This window comes from Podarcis liolepis, assembly GCF_965112155.1.
Source record: "Podarcis liolepis genome assembly, chromosome: 14".
Lineage (NCBI taxonomy): Eukaryota > Metazoa > Chordata > Lepidosauria > Squamata > Lacertidae > Podarcis > Podarcis liolepis.
The window spans coordinates 26,148,643-26,168,714 of record NC_139569.1 but is presented as its reverse complement, the minus strand read 5'-3'; the positions used below and the strand labels follow the sequence as shown (position 1 = coordinate 26,168,714).

General features: G+C 45.0%; 4 protein-coding genes across 8 annotated transcripts in view; 2 read left to right on the top strand and 2 right to left on the bottom strand.

Annotated features, from left to right (window-relative positions):
• The window catches only part of IQGAP1 (IQ motif containing GTPase activating protein 1), a 46,420-nt gene extending 44,873 nt beyond the window's left edge, over positions 1 to 1,547 (top strand). The window contains exon 38 of the mRNA XM_083474039.1: positions 1,217 to 1,547. Within this exon, the coding sequence (XP_083330165.1) occupies positions 1,217 to 1,330 (114 nt within the window). The 3' untranslated portion in view covers positions 1,331 to 1,547. The remainder of the gene's footprint in view (positions 1 to 1,216) is intronic.
• GNPTG (N-acetylglucosamine-1-phosphate transferase subunit gamma) lies at positions 741 to 8,025 on the bottom strand. The gene is made up of 11 exons (XM_083474064.1): positions 7,884 to 8,025; positions 7,598 to 7,649; positions 7,425 to 7,492; positions 7,198 to 7,252; positions 7,030 to 7,113; positions 6,370 to 6,463; positions 5,615 to 5,729; positions 5,068 to 5,150; positions 3,817 to 3,948; positions 3,330 to 3,411; positions 741 to 2,712 (listed from the first exon to the last, which is right to left on the bottom strand). Exons 1-11 carry the CDS (start codon positions 7,987 to 7,989, stop codon positions 2,588 to 2,590), a joined length of 996 nt encoding a protein of 331 aa, XP_083330190.1. The 5' UTR covers positions 7,990 to 8,025; the 3' UTR covers positions 741 to 2,587.
• A 42-nt stretch (positions 8,026 to 8,067) lies between these two features.
• TSR3 (TSR3 ribosome maturation factor) lies at positions 8,068 to 13,371 on the top strand. Of its 3 annotated transcripts, none has more exons than XM_083474061.1 (6): positions 8,068 to 8,510; positions 9,808 to 10,001; positions 10,668 to 10,841; positions 12,057 to 12,120; positions 12,265 to 12,437; positions 13,121 to 13,371. In XM_083474061.1, exons 1-5 carry the CDS (start codon positions 8,092 to 8,094, stop codon positions 12,419 to 12,421), a joined length of 1,008 nt encoding a protein of 335 aa, XP_083330187.1. In that variant the 5' UTR covers positions 8,068 to 8,091; the 3' UTR covers positions 12,422 to 12,437; positions 13,121 to 13,371. The 3 variants fall into 3 exon arrangements, with proteins under 3 accessions (XP_083330187.1, XP_083330186.1, XP_083330185.1); XM_083474060.1 differs by having other exon boundaries at positions 12,767 to 13,371; XM_083474059.1 differs by lacking the exon at positions 13,121 to 13,371 and having other exon boundaries at positions 12,265 to 12,741.
• Positions 13,372 to 13,631: 260 nt separating this feature from the next.
• Positions 13,632 to 20,020, bottom strand: UBE2I (ubiquitin conjugating enzyme E2 I). 3 transcript variants are annotated; one of them, XM_083474067.1, is made up of 7 exons: positions 19,822 to 20,020; positions 19,120 to 19,198; positions 18,235 to 18,318; positions 17,475 to 17,547; positions 16,020 to 16,129; positions 14,933 to 15,012; positions 13,632 to 14,277 (listed from the first exon to the last, which is right to left on the bottom strand). In XM_083474067.1, the coding sequence occupies exons 2-7, from the start codon at positions 19,183 to 19,185 to the stop codon at positions 14,214 to 14,216; spliced, it is 477 nt and encodes a 158-aa protein (XP_083330193.1). In that variant the 5' UTR covers positions 19,186 to 19,198; positions 19,822 to 20,020; the 3' UTR covers positions 13,632 to 14,213. The 3 variants fall into 3 exon arrangements, with proteins under 3 accessions (XP_083330193.1, XP_083330192.1, XP_083330191.1); XM_083474066.1 differs by having other exon boundaries at positions 19,632 to 19,823; XM_083474065.1 differs by lacking the exon at positions 19,822 to 20,020 and adding an exon at positions 19,474 to 19,688.
• Between the last annotated feature and the right edge of the window lie 52 nt (positions 20,021 to 20,072).

Below are 20,072 nucleotides of genomic sequence, written 5' to 3'. Positions count from 1 at the left end.
CGCCCCGGGAGGGAGGTGGTGGGGAGGTTTGCTGCCTGTTTGCACCAGATGATGCAGCAGCTTTGTGGCTGCTTCAGTTTTCTGAAAAAATGCCTTTTCACCCACACCCACACACCCGATGCAGGTGGACATTGCAAAACGGTTTGAGAATAGGCTTCTCCTTGATCAGGAGATGGTGTCTTCCAGACTTGTTCCTGGAGGGCACAGAGGCCTCCTTCCCACCCTCCAGGCCTGCCATGCCCAGTGCTTGAGCTATAGCATTTATTTATTTTTAAATAGTTCATTCCTCCTCTTTTTCCCTCTTGGCCTAGTTAGTGAGCAAGGAGATCTCCAGCAGTGATTCTAAGGAATAGTCCTATTATCAATTATTGATCCTAGATTGGAGTAAGAGTTTAGTTATTATTTTCATCTTTTTGCCCAATTTGGTTCTTAGAGCTTTTTTAATGTGCTGAAATAATCTTAGGGGAGCATATGGGGGGCGGGGAGCAAAGTGGATGGTGCAAATGCATATAACTTGCATAGGAAAAATAACTCCTAAAGCTTAATCTATTCACTGCCAACTTATTCTCTATTTAGCCTGCTATCAGAAAGTATGCAAGCATCAAGCAGCTGGGGTATAATTGCTGGGGCATAACATGGCTTGCTGTTCTCTTTCCATCTGCTGCCAAATGCAACATTCACAGTCCTTCTTGTGTGCTCCATCCTCATTTCTTGGAAATGAGTTGAAGAGTCAGTGCAGAGGCATTTCCAGAATAATTTATTTCAGCAAAATGGCATGTGTACATTCTTACATGGGAAAACCATTTTTTTTTCTTATTTGGCAGCATTAAGGAAAAATGTGCACTTAAATTACTGAAAACAAAATTAGAATGTCCAACAGGGATGGCATCCATGCTTTTACCAGTGAGGAAATTAGTTTTGGAGAAGTATCAATGCATGGAATAGGGTTCCTTCCCACCCTGTGCAAAACAGAGAACCCTTCACTATAGCAGCTTGATAGCTTCCCCTTCCGCTGAGCATCACAAAAAAATGATAGCATGTGTTACTTGAGAAATGACTGCTGGGTATGATTTGCCCATCTCAGAGGTCCAAACTGGGCAAGATGTAGGAACGCTACAGGCCAAGCCTCTGTATGCTGACCAGGTGTGTCCTAGGAGCCGCAGCTGATAATTTATTCTCTCTCTTTCTCTCCCCGCCCCTCCTCTGGCTCCCACAGGATCTGTTGCAGCTCCAGTATGAAGGTGTGGCTGTCATGAAGTTGTTTGACCGAGCAAAAGTGAATGTCAATCTCCTCATTTTTCTCCTAAACAAGAAGTTCTATGGGAAGTAACTCTTGTTACTTGGAAGTCTGTGGAAAAGGAGCTATGAGTTTCTTTCTGTGAGCTGCTTCACCCACCAGTGGCTCCCAAAACGAGCAGCTCTCTTCCCACATTGCCAACCTCGGCTGGTTCCAGATCTTTGCACCCATCCTGACGTATGGCTGCACCGCCTCCTGCATATTGTTTCCCATGTACTCAACACCCAGAATTAAACCATTATTAGCCTGAGTGGTTTGTTTGTTGTCTTTGGGGGTGTTTAGTCCAAGTCTTGGACTTTCCCTCCTCTTCTACCCCCCAGTCTATTGTAGTGTAGTTTGATATTCTTGTAGCATTATGGTGGCCACTAAGGTGACCAAACCACCAAGACAGCACCTGGAGGCACTTCTGCTCTGGCCATGGGCCATCTCATGTGATCAAGTAGGTGGTTCTTGGTAGGAAGGCAAGATGGGCAATTTTGAGCCTCGTCAAGGTGGATAAACAGATCTGGCCTATGGAGCAGCAGTCTCCGTGCCCAGTGTCCCGCTGAAATGAATGAAAGCGGCGGCAGAAATCAAGTACGTTGTTTCTTGCTTTAGCAGCCTAGTAGAAACAATCCACATAAAGCAGTGGAGGGGCCTGCTGAATTAATAGGAGTAAAATTAAGCATAGGGGGCTAGTTCTGCTTGAAGTTTTCTTCATAGTGCATGCCTGCAACACTGACTGGTCATTTGTAATGTTCCTTTGGGATAAATCCTGTATTGGGTCCCTCCGCCTATACTGTGGTCTCTATGCACTTTTGTTAAATAAAATTCTAAGGACTGGAATTTATTGGATGGATCCTCTTCTGGCCCAAGACACCACACAGTACTTAAGACTGCTGCTCTCACTTGCAGCATTCTCTGTTACGAAGCAATAAGACACAAAGCTCAAAAAGGCTGCCACAGCTTCAACTTGCCTTCACTCCAAAAGAGAGTCCTGAGTTGGCAGCAGAGGCTCCTACCAGATATTGGCCTGCTGAAAAGACTGTCCTATATTTAACAGTTTCTGCTCTTCCCTGTGGGGTACAGAAGAGGGATAGGAAACTTGTGACATTCTATATGCTTCTTGTTCAATCCCAGTTCCCTTCAGGTCCAGTTAGCGTGGCCTATGCTGAAAGATGGAAGCTATACTCCAGCCTCATCTGAGGGGTCACAGGTTCCATAACCCAAGTACAACCACACAATGTGCATTAAATTCTAATTGCTGTGAAAACCCCAAATGCTGAGCGAGTTGTCCAGGGGGATTTTTCCTTAGAGGGAGTCGTTCCATGTTCCCGTGTCTCCACGCAGGTGCCAATCAGCCTTTGAAACAACAGTAAGAGCTGGCTTTTCTGTCACAACTGCCTGAGTGGCACGGTTATCATCTCTGTTTCCATCTAGAATATAAGAAGATAATTACTTTATACCAAGCTCAGACCATTGATCCCATAAGCCAGCTACAGCTTTCCCACCCAACCAAGAACTAATACTAGGACTGGGATGAATTCAGAAGGATGCTCTGTCATTTCCCCTACCCTGAACCTGGCTTTTCCCCACCTCAAGCCCTTTCAACACGTCACCCACCTTGAAGCCTAAGTTATAAACTATACATGTTATGTTACTGAAGGAGTAAAAACAAGTTAAAGTTAAATACTGCCTCTACGTCATTCTCCCCTCCCCTCCACTGCCAATGTTTGGGCCTGCCACGTTCAACAAGACTTATTCCCAAATAAGTGTTAACTAAGACTGCCAATTCAGTGGTACCTCGGGTTAAGAACTTAATTCATTCTGGAGGTCCGTTCTTAACCTGAAACTGTTCTTAACCTGAAGCACCACTTTAGCTAATGGGGCCTCCCGCTGCTGCCGTGTGATTTCTGTTCTCATCCTGAAGCAAAGTTCTTAACCCGATGTACTATTTCTGGGTTAGCGGAGTCTGTAACCTGAAGCGTCTGTAACCTGAGGTACCACTGTATCAGTGTTGTGTGGGAGGAGGAAATAATTTTGCTCAACTTACTCAGGCTTGTTTCATATGAAATTCCATGTTGAGTAAGTAAATCTGTAAGCCGCTTCAGATCTTTAGAAAGTTCTTTGTACTCCTAGAAAATAAGAGGGCAATGGTTATCCACAAATACAAGTAACAATTTAACATAAAAGTTCAAAAATTACAAAATGCCCAAATAGAGAAGCCATGAAAACAAAAGCAAAGCAGATGCCCTTTACGTCATCAAGATAATGATTATGTCTGGAAGAGTCACTCTAATAGCAGGCTTGAAACCCAGTCGGGGCCTTGCCACTCTTTACCCGCATCCATAGCACTTTTAAGCACTGGGCAACGTTCACTGATGCTATTCATTCCAGCAACTTCTAACACACCTCCCACTCAGTCTATGCCTATTTTTTTAATAGACCAAGTCACTGAAACAGCACAGGAAGAAGAATGCAGAATGATAAACAACAGCCACAATGCACCAGCCTAGCATCCCAGGCACCAATTTCTGTACCTTATTGCACTTTTCCAGTGAATCAAATTCCAGGCGTTGAGGCTTTGTATTCTTTCCCTCACTCACTTTCTCTCCAGTTAATTTAAAAAAGCCTGCTTCTTCAAATATCTCTTTCAACCGTTTCTTGTATCCCTAGAAAACAAAATATCAAATAAAGCCTTATTTTTACCCTCCCAATTGCTATTTGCTTTTCTACCTGTTTTCCAGGAGCCTGGCCTCAGAACTGGGAGCCAGCGTTTCAGCACTGGCCAGCTGGATTTTAATGACTTGGGTAAAATACATTTATGAAAATCAAGTATCCCATTTGAAATCCACATATTTCCTGAACACATGTACACTCAAGTAGTTACTCTAATAATGAAAACATTTTGGTTTACAATTAAGTAGCAACTTTGCACAACTTGAATACAGCAACACATCTGGACCATGCTACCCATCAGACTTTTAGGTTACTTTTATTTTTTGCTTTTATACTGCCTTCCAGAGGTTGAAACTATGATTTTCTTGCATTCTCCCCCCCACCCCTGCTTTTGTAGATTTTTACTGGAATGCTAATATTTTTAAATTGTTTCTGTAGTTACTGTTCATTTCCGTTATTAAAAAGCCTTGGAATACTATATGAAAGAGGGTTTATAAAAAACCAAATCTGTTCCCCAAGATAAGACAAAACAAACCACCCAGAAAAAGCATTTTCCCTCAAAAAGCTTCAATAGTTCCAGGTATATTACATGTCTATCTGCCAGTCCAGGACTTTTTCCAGTCCATTATTAGAATCATCCTCCAATGCACTTGATAGATTACCAACATTCAGTTTTAAGAGATTAGAAGTACAGGCTACAGGATCGGCTATATATTAAATTGAATTATTATTTAAAACCAAGTTGTTTTTAAAGAGAGAATCTATAAATCAATCTCAGTCAATTTTGAGGGGAAGCTATGTCACTGCTTTATTCCACCCCACCCACTGTGCTATATACAAACTGCAAGGTTAAATACGGAAGAGGTACCTTAAAGCCTTTCCTCTGAGCAGCCTTCACACCCTAATTAGGGAACAGCTAGGGCAAGACTTTGAATGTAGCAGCACTGAATGAAGGCCTAAGCTGAGCTGAGCTGAGCTGAGCTGAACTGAGCTGAGCTGAGCTGGGCCTGGAGTGTGCCTGGAAGGGAGGCTCCCTGTGATAGCTGCGTGTGCCTCTCGGGGTTCCACAGAAGCAAGGTAGGACAGAGATGTAAAAAAGAAAAGAAGCAAACCTGTTTTGTGATTAGCTCAGCATAAAGCAACTGTTCCACTTCATCCCACTTCCTCCGGAGGGTTTCAGGCAAAGCTGGATAGACTGTAAAGAGAAAAGGAAAATCAGTGCACCACCCTTTGGAAGGTTTCAGTCCACCATCTTGATTCAAAATTGCATACAACATTATCTAAACATAGACAGAAACCTCCCCTTTCTTTAAGGAATCATCATACAAAATTTCATTACAATATCTTAAGAGGTGCCCAAATACATAATGAGCAGGCAAACAACTTCCCAAATATATAGATGATGAAAATGAAAACGACCACCATCATCTCTGCAGCCAGCCATGCACTGCAGCAGCAATATTGAAAATCTGGCCAGAGAAGGCACATCTTAGAAATCAAAGGAGGCATCATGAGGCTCCATCACTCTTTGCTTTTCTCTGCACCACAAAAGTGGAACCTTGGTGATGGGAACTCTGGTGAAAGGGCCTTTTGCAGTAAAAGCTAGCATCACTGCAGTGCCTCCTGGCACTCACCCAGAAATTGAGGTATTTAACCTACCTAAGAGAGAATGTGGGTGGCAAACTAATGGAGTTTCAAATGTAAGAGAATAAACACAAGTGCTTGGTTCAGACACGTGAGCCAGTTTGTTGTTCTTTCCACAGACAAGAAGAACCTGAAAAGCAGAGAAGTGAGAACAAGTGAAAAAAGCCATTGCTGGCTTCATATTAAGTCAAATCCCATTTCACCCTGGATCATTTGCTGGAGTAGTCAGTGAGCATCAAGCACTGTCATGAGATTTAACAGCACCAAGTAGCCATACCTTGGGTTGAAGTCGCTTCAGGTTGAGCGTTTTCAGGTTACACTCTGCGGTGACCCGGAAATAACGGAACGCGTTACTTCTGGGTTTTGCCGCTTGCGCAGACGTTCAACATGATGTCATGCGCATGCGCAGAAGTTGTGAATCGCGACCCATGCAGTCGCGGGTTGCATTCTACTAAGGATGGTACCACTGTAGTCCTGTTTCTACCCAAAGACAAGGAACATCACGTAGCTTACCTTGCTGTAGGCAAGCATACAATCAGACTGTTAGGAGAAACTTACAGTATTACCTGAGTGCTTTGTAAAGAAAAATGTCTCAGATACCATTCCTTGGCGGTGAAATAGCCCAATGAAGAACAAAATTCTTCTCCTGTGCAAAGCCTGTCTGCCCCCCTCCCCTTTTTACAAGTGTTGTGATGAAAGCAAGGAACACTTTCAAAACTTGTAGATGGCCAAAAGGTATTTTTGTTCTTTAGTACATCCTTACTGCTTACCTTTGTTTGTCGGTTCCTGGTTTCACACGAATCTCCATCTCTCATCCACATACCAACAAATGTATTGTTTTCAATTTCCCATTCATGCCAGATTCTAGAAAGAAAGTAAACAGGTTAAAAAAATCTGTTTTTTAAGAAAACCTCAAAGGGAAAAGTGGAATTTGATGCCATCAATCATGGTATCAGTAGTTAATGGCCTTTTCTATAAAGTGGTGCTGACAGTCTACTCTGACATGCAGCCTGCAGGGTTCTGTTTTGTCTCAGGCTATGAAGCACCTGTTCCCCAGAAACAAAAGTGTCAATCTAACAGGGCAGTTAAGCAGCTAGGCAACTGCAGGATAAGTAATACCCAGTCACTTAATTTATTTCATGAAAGCACCAGCTTAAGACTAATACAGGCACAGTAAGGGCACTGTGTGCTAGGACTTAAGCCCTGTAATAACTTATACTGCAGTTCTGAAGGTTTGAATCCTTGGGGTGGGCAAAACTGTAGAAATCTAGCTTTCAACTGCATACTAGCACGGGCCACAAATGTGAGTGAATTTGAAGGTGCTGCTTTTAACTCTCCTGTTAAACCAGGCAGTTTTTTGATCCTAGAATACTAGCTTTTAAATAGTCAATAACAAACAAATATTGGAACAAATGTCAGAATCTGCTTACCCGAGAATTCCACTGTAGGCATTCCACCGGAAAGTCTGCTCATGCTGGGTGACATTATGGAATGGGCAGAACTCATACTTGTACCTAAATATTGAAAGCATTTTGAATGTTTGTCTTTTATTACAATGTACAGAGTTTCACTATTTGACATGCCAACGAGATACTCACATGGATTCGACATAACTGAAGCACTTGCCCGCCAGCCTAAAAAGATGTGCCGGTCCTAGGAAAGAAACAAGGAGGCTCGCTCATAAAGGCAGCCCATAGGCAACAGGGAGAGGAAGGCGGAGGAGCCTCTTCAAAGGGCTCTCCTCTCTCCCTCTGGAGCTCTGGCCGTGGAGCCCTGCGGCTCTTGCCTGCCTCCGCACCTGCCCTGCCCCAGCCTAGCCACTTACCCGCCACAGGGGAAGGGGACGCTTTGGGCTGGAGGCGGTTTGACGGAGGCAGGAAGGGGTTGTTGAGCCTGGTGGGGAAGGAAGCAAGGAGAGGAAGAGAAGTCCTCAGGGGCGCTCATGGTGGGGTGGCGCCCATTTGGGGGACAGGGCGGGGAAGGGTCTCAAGCGCTCACCCGAAGCTGTTGGGCTCCTCCACGACTTTCATCTTCCCGCCAGCGGCCAGTTCTGGAAAAGAGAGGGGAGCACAGCTGTCAACCTTCCCTTTTTTTGCGGGAAACTCCCTTATTCCAGCGCCGTTTCCTGCTGCTTCCCGCTGCTATCCCGGATCGTTAGATATCCCGCAGGCTGTCCCCGGGACAGGTGAGGCTGCTGATCCCTTATTTTCAAATCTGAAAGTTGACAGCTATGGAGGGGAGCGTGAGTAGGGGCGGTTGAGGGGCTGGGGGGGCGCCTCCCTACCTCCCATCAGAGGGAGCAGCAGCAGCAGCAACGCCGTCGCGCCCATCCCGACCCTCGTCCCTTCCTCCTCCAGCTTCCTCCTTGCACTGCCAGCAGAGGCCGCCATCTTCGTTTCTCCGGCGAGACCCGGAAGCGCCTGCAGGGGTTGCTCTTCCGGGGCGCCAGGGAGCCGCTCTACCCGCCTCGTCTCCCCTTGGTACACGAGGAGATGGGGCGGAAGCGGCAGCAGCAGCAGCAACGGCGGCAGCGGCAGCCCCGGCCGGGACCCCCTCTCGAGGCCTTCGCGGAGGCGGAGGATGAGGAAGGCCCCGGCGGCGACTCCGGCCCCATCTCGGGCGGGGACCCGCTCCGCGGCCACTCTTCCTCCTCCCCCGTCAAGGGCGCGGCGGCGGGGTCGGCCGAGCCGGAGCCGGGTAGCGGCAGCGGCAGCGTCCGGGGATGCGGCGAGGTCCGGGCCTCGCCTTCTCCCCCGCTGGCCATGTGGGACTTGGGCCACTGCGACCCGCGGCGCTGCACGGGGCGGCGGCTGGCGAGGAAGGGGCTGGTGCGGACGCTGCGCCTGGGGCAGCGCTTCGGAGGCGTCATCCTCAGCCCCGCCGCCACCCGCTTCGTCTCCCCCGCAGACAGGTGAGCGGGGCCGGCGGAGCTAGGAAGGTGTTAGAAGGAAAATCTGCTCCCTTTTCCCTTATGGGGTATCCAAGAGCCCGTATAGAGTCCTTATGTAGGTTCTCTATCGGTAGGATAAAATAACACAGAATACTGAGAAGCAAAGCAGCTAGTAAGCCGGATCTTTATTGAACTGTTGCAACAGGGTGCTCACTCAACACATTCAGGAGCGAGGAGCAACCCAGAACATTTGTGTGCAAGCAGTTATATAGACTTTTGAAATAGCCTACCCTGTATGTAGCTCAAGACCACCCCCCAAAACATCATACATACATCACAGAAAGAGGTGGTCCCCCGCAGAAATTTGTTGTGTGTGTTGCTTCTCTCCTGTCAGCCAGGATACCTGATAATGCTTTATACGATTGCCTTTTCTGGGTAGCCTGGCCATTCCTTTGAGATGGTAAATACTTAGTTCCTGAATCTCTTACGCATATTGATAGTGTTAAAAGAAAATATGGAACATGTATTAATATCAATAAAGGTCAAGCCCTTACTTCCTTTTTAGATACTTGCCAGATTGTATTTACAGGCATCTAGAGGAAAGGGGTAGCCAGCAAAGACAGGAGGAGGGTTTCTGCCCGTTTGAGGGGAAAAGGCAGGACCTTTCATCATGCTATACTATACTCAGGGCCACTCAATGGTAATGTTGGGCAGACAAAAGAAAGCAGCTCTTCACACAGCTGGTAATAAACTCTGGAATTTGCTCACTGAGAGGCAGTGATAGCCATCAACTTGAATGATTTTCACTGAGGATTAGACAGATTCATGACAAGCCTATCAGTGGCTTCTAGCCATAATTGTTTTGTTCTGTCTCTATTGCTGCCTCTGAATGAGTGCTGTGTTCATGCCCTGCTTGCAGGCTTCCCTCAGGCATCTGTAAGAACAGGCTGGTCCAGCTACAGGGCTGCGTTCTTCTTAGTGCTCATGTGTAGGGCCAGTATGTGGAGCCTGTAAGACTGATACTTCAGGGTTGAGGTGCGTTCCCAGCCAGTGTTCTTTTTGGGCTGTGTTCAAGTGGATGCTTCCGCAAGCTAGTGAGCTGATGAAACTTCACACCTTAGGATCGATGTAACTTGCTGAGTCCTTGGTTATTCAGATTTGTTCAGATTTGGCCACATCCAGTGTCTTTGCATGAGAAGTTTGGCTTGGCGGTCTTGAGCAACTCACATCTGCTATCCTAACTGGATCCCAAAGCAGCTCCAGTGGGGTGAGAAACCAGCAACATCCTGGTTTGAAATTGCTGTTGCTGTGTTTTTAGACAGATTGTGGCTCAGAATGGAATTGCGGTGATTGACTGCTCTTGGGCAAAGCTGGATGAGACGCCATTTGCCAAGATGAAGGGAAGCCATCTCCGCCTGCTGCCCTTTCTGGTGGCTGCAAATCCAGTCAACTACGGCCGGCCTTGCAAACTCTCCTGTGTGGAAGCATTTGCAGCTACTTTCTACATTGTGGGTGAGGCTGGAAGAAAAGCTTGTAGGTCTAATTCTTTGCTGTAAAGTGGACTGTATGAATACATGCCTGTCTGTGTGCAGCCACGCCTTAGTGTCAAACATATTTCCTTGATGACTGGGACAAGTTTGAAAATGTTCTGTGGGTCTGTGGGATCTGCTGAGGAATCTGGGGTCTGTTCTCTCCACATTCCCTCCCTTCTTTCGAGCACTGCTATAGGCTTACAGCAAGGTGTATGCGAATGTACACATTGCTCAATTACTTTTAATAGGGATTTCTGTCTTTATTTTGAGCTACCTGCCTCTGTCCCAACCAAGTGATTAATTGGAGAATGTGGCAAGATTTCTGAGTGATGCTATAAAATTGTCACCATAGGTCTTAACATACCTCACAATGTCTGGTCTGGACAGTTTTATCCTAAAGTACCTCTTAATATGTTTCATTAACTGTGTTGTATTTTGATCCATGTATAAAATGCACTTTTTATGCCAATGAAGTCTGATTGATAGATACTGATAGATAGATGATAGATAGATAGATAGATAGATAAAAACTTACTTATTTCACAATGTCACCAGCAACTAGGAGGTATGGGGCTCGACAGCTTCTTTGCCTGCAAAGTACCTTGTAATTTTTTTAAAAATGCAGATTTTCTTGTCTTTATTTTAGGATTCTCTGATCTTGCCATAATCCTCTTACAAAAATTTAAATGGGGGAAAGTGTTCCTTGATTTGAATAAAGACCTCCTGGAGAAATATGCAGCCTGTAATTGTGAAGAGGAAGTACTGAAAGTTGAACAAGAGTTTCTGGCTCATGCCCAAGAAAAAGAAAAAGAAGAACTAGGTAAGAACCTACTGACTTTTACTTCTGAGGACCTTTGAGTCTTCTTAAACAATGCCTTGACATTGCCCTTGTCTCCCCCGCACCTCCATGGTCAGGAAATCAAGTGGTGCTCAGTCAGAAAGCTGCTCCATTCTTCTGGGATGAACATATGGGATCAGTCAGCCACATAACTTGGGTGCCCCCTAGGAGCGGGGGGGAATCCCCAGCATAGAACTATACTACATCACCAACCAAGTGTCCCACACAATCCCATACATTCTAGAAGACAAGACAAAATGAGTACACCTGGAGAGAGACATAATTGAAAATACCTCCACCACAGCTTACCCATTCCTCCCCAAAAAAACTAAGGAAAATCCCTACCACACTAAACAGGTTCACACAGACCATGCTTAAAACATGGAAGGAAGAAGCAGGTAAACTGTCCTCAACCCCATCCCCACTAATCCCCCTGGCATACCACCCCACTATTGCACCACGCAGCACAAAACCTCTAGATAAAAACCTGGCAAGCCAAAGGCTTATACCGCCTAGCAGACTTCTACAAAAATAACAAACCCATATCAACACAAGAAATACAAGACAAACTAGGGGACACCGAAATGCCCTGGGCTAACACACCACCAAGTACATGCCCTTTTAAAGAATCCAGTCGTAAAATGAGCAGCGACTAGGCCCTTGACAACCTTCAAAAACCTCCTCCTAACAAGAAAGGGCTGGTATCTACAAAATACTGCTCCAAAATCCCACAAACCCCCTCAATGTAATCAGAAAACAATGGTTCAACATTTGTTGTTGGAAAAGTGAAATTCAAGTATTAAATCACCTCAACTCAACATTTAGAGCTTTGTCATGGCAACACTAACACCTTGAGTTAGGCCTAGTAGCTCACTGTCAGCCAGTGATACTGGTTTCCTTGATGCAGTAATTATTGTCAATATAGACTAAAGTCTCTGCCCATCTCCCCTGCCTTCAATGACTACACCAGCTGGACTAACAAACCAACCCCACACTCCCAAGTTATCTACCATCAACTGCCTGTGGCAATTATTATTGGCATTGTACTGGTAAATTATTGCATATTGATTTTACTTTTAAGTCATCTTGGAATGATTTGCATTCTGAAAGATGGGATGTAACCGCATACATATGGTTCTAGAGAAGAAGAAAAAACTTGGAACAATAGCTTACCATTCTGCTTTTTTCTCTCCACAGACCCCTTTGATATTGACTCTGGAAAAGAATTTTTTAATCCCAACAGGCCTGCCAGAGCTTCAGGGTAAGAGCTTCAGGTTTGCAGTCCTAAACCCACCAGGGAACAAGTCCATTGAATTTAGTGGGGCTTACTTCTGAGTTGACATAGCAGTAGTGTCTCATTTTCCTTTTCCTTCTTGGTTTGTATTACACTGATCTCTGTTCATAGAATAACTGCTGGTGATGAAAGTTCCGATGAAGAAACATCTGATGAGGATGATGATGGAAAGAGTAGCAGCTCAGAGGACCTGAATGCAACATGTGCTGCACACAGCAAGCCAGCTGTGTGGGAGAAAACTAAAAATAAACCAAGGTTCCAATCCTGAGCATTCTTACAAGGAAGTAAGTCCCATTGAACTCAGTGATGGGGTTTGCTTTTAAATAAAGCCTGTCTAGGATTGGGCTTGACTGCACTCTGCTCTGGTGACCCCAGTGGGTTAAGAATATATACAAAGTTGGTTGAGAACCTTCTGTCGATAGCAGTCCCCACTTACTGCTAGCAAATGGGGCCTCACCGTCTCTCTTCTGTTGTAGTGGCCATATGCTGCAACTGTGGCACGCTTTCAAATCACCATTTCAGTTAGTTTCTACTAGTAGACTATGTTGTGATGTTGGAAGGAAATAAACTGGGAGAGGTTCCCTGAAAGTAACGCCTCCACCTCTCAATGCAGTACCTCTCCTGATACCCAAGAGAGGCTGTGGCCTGGTGGCTGGGAATGCAGATGCTGAATGAGAAGCTCCAGGTGAGATGGGCAGGCACCCTGACCCTTCTTATACTGCTGAGGGTGAAGAACACAAGGGACTACCTTGCTGGAGCAAGGCCGGACTCCACCCACCCACCCACCCACCCACCCACCCTCCAGTGTAGCTTTCAACAGTGGCTAATGAGCTGCCTCTGGGGGATCAGATGGTAGCAAAACAAAGGTGGCTGAAATTGCAGTGTTACAAAAGCACCCCAAGCCCATTGCAGCATTTAACCTGTGTCACTTGTGCCTTGATACAAAAAAAAATTCCTCACTTTGCAGGCAAGAGGAAAGATGAAACTGCACTCTAAGCTTCCTTAGGTCACCAGTGGGGTGTGGGACAGTAGCCAATGAGAATATCACCAGGATAATGAAGCTACTGGGTCTGAAACATGCATTTTCAACCTCTATTGTCCAGCTAAAAGGATGCTTTGAAGTGAAGGAAGGAAATCCTTATATGGCAATGTTGAAAAGCATACCCCTGCCCCCAACATGTATATTCATGGGAGTGGAATAAACACTAATGTACCAAACTTTGGTTAGTTTGTCCTTTCATCCTATTAAGCCAAGCAGCCAAATGATGCGCTATTGTATGTTGGATGCTTGAATACAGCAGTATGGTCACATGGAACTAACTACCAGTGGCTTTTCAAGATCTCACACAGATTTTTTTAACTCCTGCTGCCTGGAATGACCATGGCATGATATCTCTCCCAAAGCCATTGAATGCCTGCAAGAGAGGTCACTCCAAAAGTGACAAGTATATTAAAGGAAGAAAGTGAGACAAAAAAGCTTTATAGAAACAAGTTTATTTACTCTAAACAGCAACACAGACAAAACGCCATAAACACAAAGGAAGTGATGCAGAATCAAGATGCTGGCTGACTTTGGATCTGGAGGCTTTTAAGCAACAACAACCTAATTTATTATTGGTAGAAATCAAAAAAGGGGGTGGAGGGCATGTTTTTTTCTTTTCTTCTTACAGCCAAGTAGAGGCAAAATATACTTCTAAACAGTTTAAAGCATGCCTGCATCAGAAAGCAAAGAAACTAGAGATACTAGTGAATTTATAGAAGTATAAAAGTTTATAGTTTTACAGCAGTTGAAATACTGACATCAATATTAAAATAAAAGCAAGTTTTACATAACAATCAAAAATACAAAAGACTGAAGGAAGAGACCCTGTATGAAAAAACGGGGGGCAATTCAGCAAATTTAGAACTGTATACAAGTGGCGAATATGGAAAATGGCACACATACAATCCCCTCCCCTAAGTGACTATTAATTGTACATAGTGACAATAGATTTGCAAAAGTTTTGTAAACAAGTTCTTGCCAATTAATCCCTTCCTTTAAGATGCTGGATGACAGGAGCTTATGATGGTGCAAACTTCTTGGCTTGTGCTCGAACCCTCTTTTCATATTCCACTCTGTTTTGGCTAAAAAGAGAAAGGTGACTTGACTTTTAAAGATCTCTCTGCATGAGGCATTCTGTATCAAGCCCATAGCTTGAGATAATCAAACACTGAAGACCCCACATGCAGAATACTCAGAACACTGGGATCTAACAGATCTCCCAGGAGTTGCTGACTGGAGATGGAAAGGGGTATGGATATGAATTAGGAAGGTGTCATTTTTACAAGCAACATGGTTAACATAGGTGAAGCACTTCACAGAATCGAAGAATTGCAAGGTTGGAAGTGACCATGAGGGTCATCTAATCCAGTCCCCTGCAATGCAGAAATCTTTTGCCCAACATGGGGCTCAAACCCACAACCCTGCGATTGAGTGTCTCATGCTCTACCAACTTGCACAGAAGCCTCACTGGTGCCAACAGCTCCTTCCTAACACAAACAATTTTGGAGGAAGGGCAGCGATTCACTCCAACTTCTGAAGCAGCTGCCTCCTGCATTTTTAAAACCCTGCATTTTTGTCTAGTTTAGCCCCAAAGTGTTACACAAATGCTTACCTACTATGATTGACAGGGAAAGAGACATGGTGGATATTTGGTTCTGTCTTTTGAGAGGAAGCACCAGTCTACTGTGACTGCAATTGTCAAGGGGTATCACATCAGAGCAGGTGACGTCTACTCACCAGTAAATTGTGTAAGCCTCTGCTTGAGCTGGGTCCTGAATATTTGGTTCATTTAGGAGTTCTTGGATTCCTAACAAGATCTATGAGCACAGAAGAAAAGAAACACCCTTCACGCAAATATTGCTATAAAACAGATTTTAGTCTGCATGAGAAAATGCAGTTGAAACATTAGAAGCTCTCTGTGTGGCCACAATGAATTTGAATCAAATATATACTAAACCATTTTTATTTTAAATCAAATTCTTTATTTAGCTTATTCAGTGCTCTCTAAAAATAAAGACAGAAATTCCACTCAAAACAGTCTCAAACATGAACCCAAGACCTTTCCAAGTACACTGAATTATATCCCGCTGTTCCAATGATTTGGGGTGTACACGTTGGCTTCTCATGTCATGGAGAAACATGGACTGTAGCCAACTGAAGTCCACCCCAAGTGTGACTAACATTGCCCACTGAGTTTGACTAACGTTGCACGCAACTCATTGTCCTGCCAGAGAGCACTCTTGCTTTCTGGAAAGCTCCAGGCAGGTAAAGTCCAACCCTAAGTATGCTTATGAAAGGGACTTGAGTTCAGGGTGCAAAGGGACTGCAGCCTCTCTATTTACTAGTGTTCTTATGGAAACTCTAGATTCCACAATTGTTTTGCTTCCCATAGCAGTTATATATTCTCTAGAGCAAAAAGTATGATGGCCACATAACCAGAGGTTTTGGGCTATGTTTCAAGGCAGCAAGACTCCCAGGTTAACTGCAACCAGATGAGTTAACTACTTCCGCCACTCAGTATGCATGTTTGCTCAGGAACTATGTGAATCAACAGCTGCCAGGGAGCACTGTTCACTGGTAAGATATATGCTTTGGATGCAGAAGGTCTCAGGCTTAATCTCCAGGTACAAGAAATGCACAGTAGGTGAGAGGGAAGAATTATCTGCCTGGAAATAGACTGCCATTCAGAGCAGGCAATACTAGCTTCCTGCATTTCTGTAATTTTTGCCAAGAAAAGGGGCACTTGGCTCAATTTAAACCCACCCAGGGAAGTGTCTATCCCAGCCTCCTGTAGCTTGTTTTTTGTGTAGAGAAATATGCATACCTGTTTAATTGTGATTGCAGGCCTCCAATCCTTATCCTCTTCTAGGATGGACAGACACACAGTGCCTGAAGGGTACACATTTGGATGAAATAAGGGTGGCTCAAATTTGCCTGCACAAGAGAAGACCTAGTTCAGACATAAAGCCAAGCAATTATGTGGAAAGGCTTCATCTGTCATCATGTGACTACTCCACTGTAGGATAAAAAAAACTTTTTGCCATCACACAACTTGCGCTTTCCCAGGCTGCAAGGGAAGAGGGTGATTTGCGCTTAAAAACCTGGGTGAGAAAATCCCACTGGGATACATCTGCTGGGCTTCTGCTGCTCTTAGGCAGAAAGCTGAATCAATCCCTTGCTGAATCAAAGGAGCCTCAAGTAAATTCATTTGGAACAATCACACTTCGATCAACCAATCAACACACTGCTCATCACTCTCATTCAGGGGATGCTGTCTGAGAACAGCTGTTGCTGTCACCACCACCTACAATTTGAAGAACTGCAGCTTAGGAGAAAGGCGCGCGCGTACACACACACACACACACACACACACACACTCTTAAAGTGGAGGGAGTGGAGAGCAAGTGAGGGGAAAATATGTCCTCTGGATGCATTCCTAACAAGAGCAAGTGAAACATTCAAGGAAATAAAGAAAACAGTGAATTCAAATAAGGGCAACAGGCAATGAAGCCTAGAAAGTTATATACCTCTACTATTATGTTTATTTATATACCACCTTTTTCTATCACAGGGATTCAAGGCAGCTTACAACTAAAATAGAAACCGTGAAATACATCGGGGGGGCAATCATAAAAAAAAATATCAGTAGAAATAAACTTTAAAAATTCATCTCTTTATCCTCGTTTTAAACCAAAAGGGAAAATATTAAAATATTATTACAATATTTTTCTACCTGTTGCACAAAAGATCATTCAAGGCAGTTATTAAGAATGTTAAAAAGAAAAAACTATTAAGAGCAGCAAACTTGGAGCAGCCTAACATCTAAGGATCCTTGGGGACACCAGAAACTGTGAAACAACAACACAGCTTTTGTTTGTCACTTGAGGGCCACTTTCCAGAGCTTCTATCCATAAGAAATCAAACAATTTCAGGACAAAACGGGGCAAAGGAAAAAATGAAGACAGCGCTCCAGTGGTTCAGGACAATTTGTTCTCCTATTCCAGGGACTCCTAATATTTGTACAGGCAAAAACGAAGAAATCTGGTAGAGAAATAATACATTTCTTCAAGTACTTTTAGATCTGGCCACTATTGAAAGCATCCTGTGAAAGGAATGGATTTCACAACACAGGTGGCAAACTATTGTGTTGCTAGGGTCACTACATCATTTAACAACCTTAATCTGAAAGTCTTTCATTATTTTGTTTACTTTGCAAGATTTAAATACTGCTTAATCAAAAAATATTTCTAGGCAGTTTATATGAGTTAATCTCACTTACATTTTGGGGGTGAGGAGGGATAATCATCCTTGAAAAGCATCCGTAATTTAAATAAGCCTCCTTCCCATGGTGTCTGTCAGGAGAGCATAGCATAGGTTAGAAATATTGAGTGATCTAGGACCAAGCTGCCTAGGCTAGCATACTCTCCAGAGGTGTATAATGAGAATATCAGGCAGCTACAAACACACACATATATACTTCAAGATAGACAACTAATGCAGCAAAGTATTGCAAATCCACTGTGAAAGATTTACACCAGGTTAAAATATTGCTTCTCTTACAGCCGCTTTAAATCTCCCTCATTTTAAGAACATGCTAACATTTCTTTCCATACAAGCCTTTTTAGCCTATTCTACCGTTACTGAGTAGATACAACTCCAGTCTTGCCAACACAAACTTTCCTGTTAAGAGCAGAATGACAAGAATTCTGAAAAGCATCTTCATGCTCTCCAATGGAGACACCCAGGCCACTCAGTTCCATTGCCTTGAGAGTTTATTAGGAGACAAGCAGCAAACTGTTTCAGAACGATCAATCAAACATCCAGCTGAGAAATAACTAGGACACAGATTGATGATTCCTTTTTGCAGTTAACAGTAATTTTGGCGTGAATGGACATTTAGTCATTTAACTAAGTATTTTTTACGGATGGGAGAAATCATTTTGATATAACAGAAGTACCCTTAAACTAGTATAGACCAAACATAAAATACTATCTTCCAAGAACAGAACAGTAATGTTTGTAGGCATCCAAAACCTTACCCCTTTCTTTCCTGGAATAGCACATTCCCAATTCATGAGATTCATCGTACCATCTGGATTTTTTGTTGGTACTGCTACAAAACCCTAAAACAATTAAAAGGTTAGCTGAAGATGATGTGAGATATCATGACAACATACAGTGTATGCTAGTGAAAAGGATAGTCACAGAACCTTGTGCTCCTCCAATGTCAGTCCTACTCACAGTAGGCCTATTTAAATTAATGGGCATGGCTACCTTAAGCCCAGTACTCTTAGGTCAACTTTGAGTATGGCCAACAATATTACACTGTTTAGGACTTCAGACTCACTGTGGCCGTGTACATACTTTATCAGCATGTTGAAGACATTCAGAGACTAGAATTTCAGAGAAAAATCAAGTGCATTTTTATGCAATAGCTAAGTGATCATCTTTGTTTATTATTTGTTGTAGAACAGAAATGTGTAAAATATTGGTTGTGGCTCACCACTAGCCAGTTTCTAGTGAGCCACTAATAGTGTCCAACAGCTGCTTATAGTTTTGGAAAGAATACAGGCACTTGCCCTGATTAAAGGCGCTCAGGGTGCCTTTGAAAACCATTTGTTTACAATGTGCAGCTTTTTTAAAAAAACAAAATCATTTAAAATGTGTCTCTTCAAAAAATGTATATATTTTTCCTTGGTGGCTATTTCTATTTAGCATTTAAATACAGATTCTACATACTTTTTACTAATGCAAGATTAAGTACTGTGCTTATTCACTTATTATCAACTATTTCATTTTTTGAAAAAGCCTCTCTGCTGAGCTAATGGTTCTTTTGGAATGTTGGAACACCTAAAAGGGGCTGGAGTTATGTTAGAAACAAAACCCTCCTCTTCATCTTCATAGTGGGAGATGCTGCCACTTACAAACGGGTGGTCCTTCCTCCAGGCTTTCCTCTCCTGCGCAAGTCGGCTGAGCGCAATCCCCGACATATTCAAGGTCCTTCTGCAAGACAAAACAGATGCCAGTCAGGGCAGCTGAAGTTTTCCGCATCGCCGCCACCTAATGGGCCGCAAAAAACCGTCTTGGGGCGACTTTGCCACCGCAGCCCCGGAAACTGTCAGCTTTCCCGACGAGGCGGGAGAGGGAGGGGGAAGAGAAAGAAGGATCCCAGGACCCTGAGCCTCTCCCCCCTTCCCCGGGCGCTGCTGCTTCCCGCCGCCTCCTCCCTCTCCAAGTCCAGCAACCGGGCGGGCGGGGGGAGGAGGTCGGAGAAGTACCGCGGCCTAGGAGTCCCGTGCGAGCCCTAGGAGCATCGCCGCCGCCGCAGGAAGGCCCGGCCCCGGAGCAACCAGCCCCGCCTCGGCGGAACCCGGCTATGGGCCCGGCCCGGCCTTCTCCTCGCCCCGGAGGCGGAGCGCGAGCAGCCAGGCCTGACCTTGAGGGACCAGCGGGAGCCCCGGGAGGAGGCCGAGAAGGCGGCCGCTCCGCGGGCTGAGAGGCCTCCGCCGCGCGTTTTCCTCTCCGCCTCAGGGCTGCCTCTAGGCCCAGTCCGCCGCCGCCGCCTCCTCCGCTTCCCGCTCCTGCCCGCGGCCTCTTCCTAGGCGTCCTCCCGCCAAAGGCCTCACCGTGTAGCGGCCGCAGCAGCAGCTCCCGCGCGTGTCCCGGATTCAGGCGACGGCGGCGGCGGCGAATGACCCGGATGTTCCCTACTCGCCTCCCCCCCTTTTGTCTCAAGCCTGGACTTTCCCTCGCAGGAAGCGGAGCGCGTCGGCGCAGCCTGTCCCTCGGCGCGACCCGTCCGCCAAACGGCGCCTGCGCGGTGCGCGCGCACTTCAGCGCCACAGCCAGGCCTGGAAGCTCAGAGCGGGCCGACTCT

Excerpts from the sequence above, each read along its gene's own strand:
- GNPTG (XM_083474064.1), bottom strand. The coding sequence starts at position 7,989 with ATGGCGGCCTCTGCTGGCAGTGCAAGGAGGAAGCTGGAGGAGGAAGGG. Across the intron at positions 5,730-6,369 it reads CCAGGAACCGACAAACAAAG|GTTCTTCTTGTCTGTGGAAA; the intron begins GTAAGCAGTAAG and ends TCTGCTTTTCAG. Across the intron at positions 3,949-5,067 it reads CTGAGCTAATCACAAAACAG|GGATACAAGAAACGGTTGAA; the intron begins GTTTGCTTCTTT and ends TTTGTTTTCTAG.
- TSR3 (XM_083474061.1), top strand. The coding sequence starts at position 8,092 with ATGGGGCGGAAGCGGCAGCAGCAGCAGCAACGGCGGCAGCGGCAGCCC. Across the intron at positions 8,511-9,807 it reads TTCGTCTCCCCCGCAGACAG|ACAGATTGTGGCTCAGAATG; the intron begins GTGAGCGGGGCC and ends CTGTGTTTTTAG. Across the intron at positions 12,121-12,264 it reads AGGCCTGCCAGAGCTTCAGG|AATAACTGCTGGTGATGAAA; the intron begins GTAAGAGCTTCA and ends CTCTGTTCATAG.
- UBE2I (XM_083474067.1), bottom strand. The coding sequence starts at position 19,185 with ATGTCGGGGATTGCGCTCAGCCGACTTGCGCAGGAGAGGAAAGCCTGG. Across the intron at positions 18,319-19,119 it reads GGAGGAAGGACCACCCGTTT|GGTTTTGTAGCAGTACCAAC; the intron begins GTAAGTGGCAGC and ends TAATTGTTTTAG. Across the intron at positions 17,548-18,234 it reads CTATTCCAGGAAAGAAAGGG|ACACCATGGGAAGGAGGCTT; the intron begins GTAAGGTTTTGG and ends CTCTCCTGACAG.